The sequence below is a fragment of the Frankliniella occidentalis genome, unplaced genomic scaffold, assembly GCF_000697945.3.
Source record: "Frankliniella occidentalis isolate FOCC.00 unplaced genomic scaffold, Focc_3.1 Scaffold81, whole genome shotgun sequence".
NCBI lineage: Eukaryota > Metazoa > Arthropoda > Insecta > Thysanoptera > Thripidae > Frankliniella > Frankliniella occidentalis.
This window is the reverse complement of record NW_026267211.1, coordinates 866,421-872,581: the sequence shown is the minus strand read 5'-3', so window position 1 is coordinate 872,581 and position 6,161 is coordinate 866,421. Positions and strand designations below refer to the sequence as shown.

At 42.7% G+C, this 6,161-nt stretch overlaps 1 protein-coding gene across 5 annotated transcripts in view; it reads right to left on the bottom strand.

Moving 5' to 3' along the window:
• Positions 1-169: 169 nt before the first annotated feature.
• Positions 170-6,161, bottom strand: part of LOC113208914 (protein roadkill) — a 113,517-nt gene continuing 107,525 nt past the window's right edge. For all 5 annotated transcript variants that reach the window (XM_052269034.1, XM_052269035.1, XM_052269036.1 and 2 more), the window contains 8 exons: positions 5,636-5,780; positions 4,352-4,473; positions 4,112-4,263; positions 3,892-4,019; positions 3,631-3,808; positions 3,364-3,542; positions 3,141-3,283; positions 170-3,045 (listed from right to left, as the gene is read on the bottom strand). In XM_052269034.1, the coding sequence (XP_052124994.1) occupies positions 2,901-3,045; positions 3,141-3,283; positions 3,364-3,542; positions 3,631-3,808; positions 3,892-4,019; positions 4,112-4,263; positions 4,352-4,473; positions 5,636-5,780 (1,192 nt within the window). In that variant the 3' untranslated portion in view covers positions 170-2,900. The remainder of the gene's footprint in view (positions 3,046-3,140; positions 3,284-3,363; positions 3,543-3,630; positions 3,809-3,891; positions 4,020-4,111; positions 4,264-4,351; positions 4,474-5,635; positions 5,781-6,161) is intronic.

Sequence of the window (6,161 nt, the reverse complement as noted above, 5' to 3'; positions counted from 1 at the left end):
TATAGTTTATAGAAACTAATATTTAAGCTTGATTTACACCTTGAAACAGTTAGGCAGGTGTTTGTGGTCAGTCTTGGAGGTGTCAGTATGATATCAGAAATTGATATCAGAAATCTGATGTAGGGTGATGATGGAGTGTATGCAATGAAATTGATTGAGTAAAAGGAAATTTACAGTGAATGTTCATTTTTTTAATTCACACTTAATCCTAAAATTTCAAACATTACTTTGCACAGTGAAAATCCCACACAGCAGACAATTCATTCACAGTGTGCTGCCGTGATACCGACATTTTTCCGGAAGGTATGTCGAGGTGGGTATTTACTTACAATGAACAAGGAATCAACTCCAGTTTAAGAGGAAAAAAATAAAACAGTTATCACAGTACATGTTATGGCATACAGGTGTTTCGGGCAGGCCATTGCAATAATGGGGAACAGTTTCCAACAAGGGCAGTATTGCTGAGGTGCATGATAATAAACAACAATTATGGACGCACATCCTGCCACATGTTTAAGAGCAGTACTCCATGTTGCAGGGAACTTCTCCGCTAAACTTTGTTACAATCTGCTTTGTAAAGTTCAAAATTTACTTGACCATCAAGGTTGTGGTAACCTAAACAACATACAAGGAGCAGCATTCACATTTCACTTTGAATCTTTGGTAATTCATGGACAATGACAAAGCCATTCCCATTATGGTATGTGAATTTAACTCCTTGCCATCAATAAATTTATGTACAACTGAGGCAATTTGTGATAAAATCATTGAACAACCAAGTTCATCAGGTTAGTTCAAATGAACTTAAAAAGGTACCAACAACCTTGAAAGCAACGTTGGGGAAAAAGGAATTCAATATTCTAATAGTGACTGGAATTGACTGTTTACAAATCACTCTGGAGCAACTGCTCATACCATGAATTGATTGGCGCTGATACCACTGCTTGCCAACACTTAATCTACTCAGACCAAATCAAAATATTTGAAAAAAAAAAGAGAAAAAAAAGGGGGGAGGGGGGGACAAAACGCTATCTTTCAAAAACCTACTCTGATGCAAAAAGCACATTCAAACAGGTTTAAACATGAGACTCACAACTCTCAATTGCGATTTTGTAAAAACACAGATGTGATATTAGAAACTATCAAAAGAGACTAATTGGCACAGCCATGTTTTTTGACACATGCAAAATTCATTTGATGGTATTGCCAAAGATCATACTATAAGATGGAGACATCGAATTTGAGAGTAGTACAGCTCTCAGTCTATACTCTTGCATCCTCTGTCTCTCTCACGCACACACTAACACACACACATACACTCTAACATATATTCATAGCTTTCACTCCAGCTTTTTGCAAATCACTCTAAGTCTTTACGAAAGACAAGCATTTTACAGCACAAAATAAAGGGGAAAAATAATAATAAAAAATTGAACAAATAATGTTGTGAGGTAACATTGATTACACTCCTGTTTCAAATTGGAGGCAAAACTGGTTAAGAGATCAATGGTTGGTTTATGTATTCTATTAAGCAAAGATGCATTCTGAATTGTTATTTACAGGGCATGACAAAGGCCAATTAAAAGGCCCTAAATCAAATTAGGATGCACCTTTGCTAGCTATATACAGTTTATTTAACACAGACTGCCTCCACCACACTGCGCTCATTCTGTTTCAAGACATGGAACAGATGACCAGCCCTCAAAGAGACCCTCGCAACATCATGTGCCTAAATTGCAAGGAGCAGGCCTAACAAATTTGAGCCCTTACACATTGTCCTTGCAAATTTACTCATCAAAAAGCTTTTGATTATCAACAGCTTTCAAATTAGTAATCTCTTTTTTTATACTACATTAAATCACAGAAATTTTCAATGTAAGCAGTGAGGTGATTAAAATAAATCACTACACCAATAACATGTTTCCACTTGCTACAAATGATGTTCTGTTCTGAGCACTTACAATTTTTGACAAAATGTTATTCACATACATAAATGCACTTTCAATATTCATGAAACTGAAATGTCATCATATAAGAACAAAAAAAATAATAATAAAAAAAACAACAAAAAAACAGGAGGGAGGACCAATTTCTCTATAATATAATCTAAAGCCAAAAAATGATTTAGAAAAACAGTAATCAATAGAGCTAAAACAAGTGAAGTACATGCCACCATTGATATATCACACACAATGCAGTAAGATCTGGTCCAGACGGCCAGGGAGCCACAGGCTGGGGAATGATCTCCACAGTCATATCTCTGCTGCCTGACTTAATTCAAAAGACCACAGCTCCACGGCACAACACTGAACCTCACAGGTCATGAACACACTTTACACAAATTATTAACATAGTCAATAAGATAATTTATTAACCCTACATGTATTTATTCAAAATTACAGCAATCAGAGATCAGGTCGAAAAGAGCCTATTAGTTAGACCTGTGTAGCTACAGTGTTATGCAATGGGAACATAATGACACTTACAAAGGAAGAGGCTTTGGCAGAGAGAGGATTTATGATTAAGATTGGAACACTAGTCTTTAAATACATGTGGCGCCACAAAAAGTTAAAACTTAACTTCCATCTAAGGAAAGAAAAATAATTTGTGAGTTGTACAAGTGCGCTAGTCACACAACAGTACTCAAAAAGCGGAGGTCCACAATGGAGAGATGTTTTATTGCTTGGGGAGATCTATTACAGGTCTAATGGAGGTCAGCATCACAGGGATACCAGCACTACTGGCAATAGGGTGGCACAGAAAAGTCCAGTATGGCCACATTCTGAGGTGGAGGGTAGAGTTGCTTGGACAATTACATGGGAAGTCTAGATTTAGGCTCCCAGCACATCATCCACAGAGAGTCAACACTTTTTGGGGTCCCCCACCACAGAGGGCTGTTTTCAGCTTGATTTGACACGTTTTCGAGGAGGTCCGACGGGAGGTATTTGTTGGGTTGCAAGAGCTCGGAATGCCTCTGCAATTAAGTGGGGATGTGACTGAATCATTGCTTTCCAGCCGGAGGTGTCCATGACATCTGTTGCATGCCTGTAAGAATGTTATAATTTTGGTAAGAACCAGTTAGCTAAAAGAAAAATAATTTCAAACTGCCCATATATGTAAAAAAATATTGAGATACTCACGTATTGATAAAATCAATTGCTTGAGCTTTCAGTTGATCTGCACTATGCAGATCTGCAAGTATTAAGGTCTCTGCTGCATTTTCTATTGATAAGTTGGTACATAATGCTTCTTCACACATTACTTTTAGCCTTTCTAGTGCATACTAAAAATTAAGAAAGAAAGAAATTAAAATATACACTTTACAATTAATTTGATATGAAATGAAAAATGACAAAAACTCACTTTGTCTGCTGCTGCTAATAAATCATCAGCCATTTTTTCAAGGTTTGCTGCTTTCCCCGTGTAAATGAACCTCAGCATTTCTCTTAAAACTTCATGGTCTACATCCATTATTGCAACACGGTTGTGTTTTCTTTCTTCCATTTCGTGTTCAAACATGGCAGCAAACACAGGACTCCGTGCTGTAAAGCATCAATCATCAATTAAATACATGAAAGGTGAACAAATGATTTTGGTGCAAATCATTAACAAGGATGTTTGAATAATTACCTGCAAGTATGGCTTTGTGTGCTTGGAATTCTCTCCCACACACAGAGAGAGTAACATCACTAAACTTTTGGTTCTCAAATAAAAGGCCCATATCATCCGACAGTCTGCATTCTGGGACCTTAAATTGAACTGTATTTGATTGTCCAGAGATGTTGACACTGTCTGCTACAACACTCACCTGGTAAAAGAAATATTCATTAGTTTAATGTGAATCATAAGTTATTTCAGAAGGAGAATGTTTAGAGTTTTGAATTGACTTACCTCACAAAATATTGTTAGTTTGTCATCAGGCAATAATCCATTAGCTTCATCTAACAAGAAATCTCTACGAATAAATTTCTTGAAACCCCAATCTTTTCCCTGGACAAATCTGTATGCCCGCTGACTTTCTGTAATTTAAAAAATTTAGATTTAAAACTGTATATTTAAAAATCATTTTGCAGCTTGTTGGATTAGATTGGTAGAAGTCAAAATAACCAACCCATTGCTTTGGTCTCCTCTCTCTTGGCATTTAATATGGAGAACTTAAATTTTGCTCGAACTTCTGATTTGTTACAAGAGACTAGAAGTAAATATAGTGATAGATAATCTTTACTTTCTTCATCCAAGCCTTTAGGATTTACTCGTAAACACCTGCAAAACATAAAAATAGGTGTGTTATATTTCATTTTTTGGCCTATTTAAAAATAAAGCAAGAGAGTAGAATATGGTTTTTACTTACCATTTTAGTTTATCATTTGCTCCCGCTGAGAAAGTGGATGATTTGAGAACTTCCCCCATCTCCTCTCTGCAGAAACTGAAGTTATTAATGGTCCACATGTAGCTGAATTTGACCACCTTAACCTGTAACACAAATAAATTCAAAATAAGTACAAAATAATACAATAGGAATTACCAAATCAAACAAAACAAACATTAGGAACTCTGCCTATTCTTGATACAAAAGGAGGGACGCCCTATCCTCCCCTAAAGAATGTAAATACTGCAGCCTCCCCCCCCCCCCCTTTCTTTTACAATGTCCTCTTACTGTAACGGTCCAAACCACACCCACGTTCCGATCCTACCGAGAACTGTCTACAGAATGGTATAATTTTCTTTCCAAAGGCGGATAGGTTTTCGTTTCCGAGCCAGCTTGATCGCTGCGCATGGGAGACATCCTGTGATCTGTGACCTCGTCTGTGACCTGTGCCTGTAGGCACAACAGTACTGTTCTGTTTGTCACTCGTGTAATATTGGATTGGAGTAATTCCCACATTTCTTTGACCGGTGCGGGTAGCGAGTGGCTGGGAGAAGGGTGAGAAGGGTAAGAGGGAAAGGAAGGAGAGGAGAGAGGGAGGGAGAGAGACCGATGCCACGGATGGCATCCGTAGCCCGCCCCCACACCTCCCCACGCCCGTGCAGCAGAGCCATGATGCCGCGTGCGGGTTGGGTTCATCGACCCGAGCCCCTGCTGCGCCCTGCCTTCCCCTCCCTGCCCTGCCCAGCCCTGCCCAGGCCGTGAAGGCCGCGGGGGACTAAAACACACTCCGAACGGGGGCTGATCGTGACAGCGGCAGCCCACAGGGCGCGTGGGGCTCTCGGGGCGTGGCGTGGCGTAGCGTGGCCCTCCTGCGGCCTGCAGTCACGCTACGCCACTTCTCCCCGCGCGGCGGCGACAGTGCACACCACACGCATTTCCCCCCTTTTCTCTCTCCCTTTCTCTCTTCCGCGCGTCGCGGCGACCCCAGCCCAGCACGCCCAGCGCGGGGGGAATAAAATGAGACGCATAGACCAATGGGCCAATGGGTGTTGCGCGGCACTGCGCGAACGCAACGCAATAAAGGCTTGTGTCCCCCACAGGTCCCTCTGAACTACGAGACGGAAGCCCAGCCCTCTCCTGCAGTGCAAGCCTGGGCCCCACGGCCTGGGGGGGGGGGGGGGTCAGGACGTGTACCATCTTCCGTGGCAGTCAAGAGAAGGTAAAATGAGAAGATAAAAAACCATTCATAAAGACACGTTTCCTCACCTGTGTGTAGCACCAATTTTCGGCGACTGGCGTGTTGACTTCCGGAGGTGCTGGGCTCGGTACTCGGGACACAGCCATGCTGGACCCCGTATGATTGGAGGTGACGCGAGCCGTCGGCGGCGAACAGTCGCTCACCACCGGCAGCCTGGAACAGAGAGAGAGAAAAGGCACACCGTGAGAAAGGCTATATCGCGCTCGCACTCGCTCTCACGCCAGTCTGCAGCGTAACGTGACGCTCGCCCCGGGCCCCGGTACGGCCAGCAGCAGCGGGATTCCACCGGGGTCGTCGCACCTGGGCAAGCCTGGGGCCGGTCGGGAGCGCTCCGCTGGGACCCTGCGGCCGCAAAGGCCTATTTGTGAACTAAACGGCTAAGTGCGTGGCCTGTGCGACCGGCTTGCAAATAGAACACGTCCAACGTCCAGCGCGGCGGCGGTATAGGAGCATGAGCACGGTCTACACGGACGGGACGAGCACGAGGGGGAGCATAGCAGCGGGAGCAGCAGCGGGAGCAGCAGCGGGAGCAGC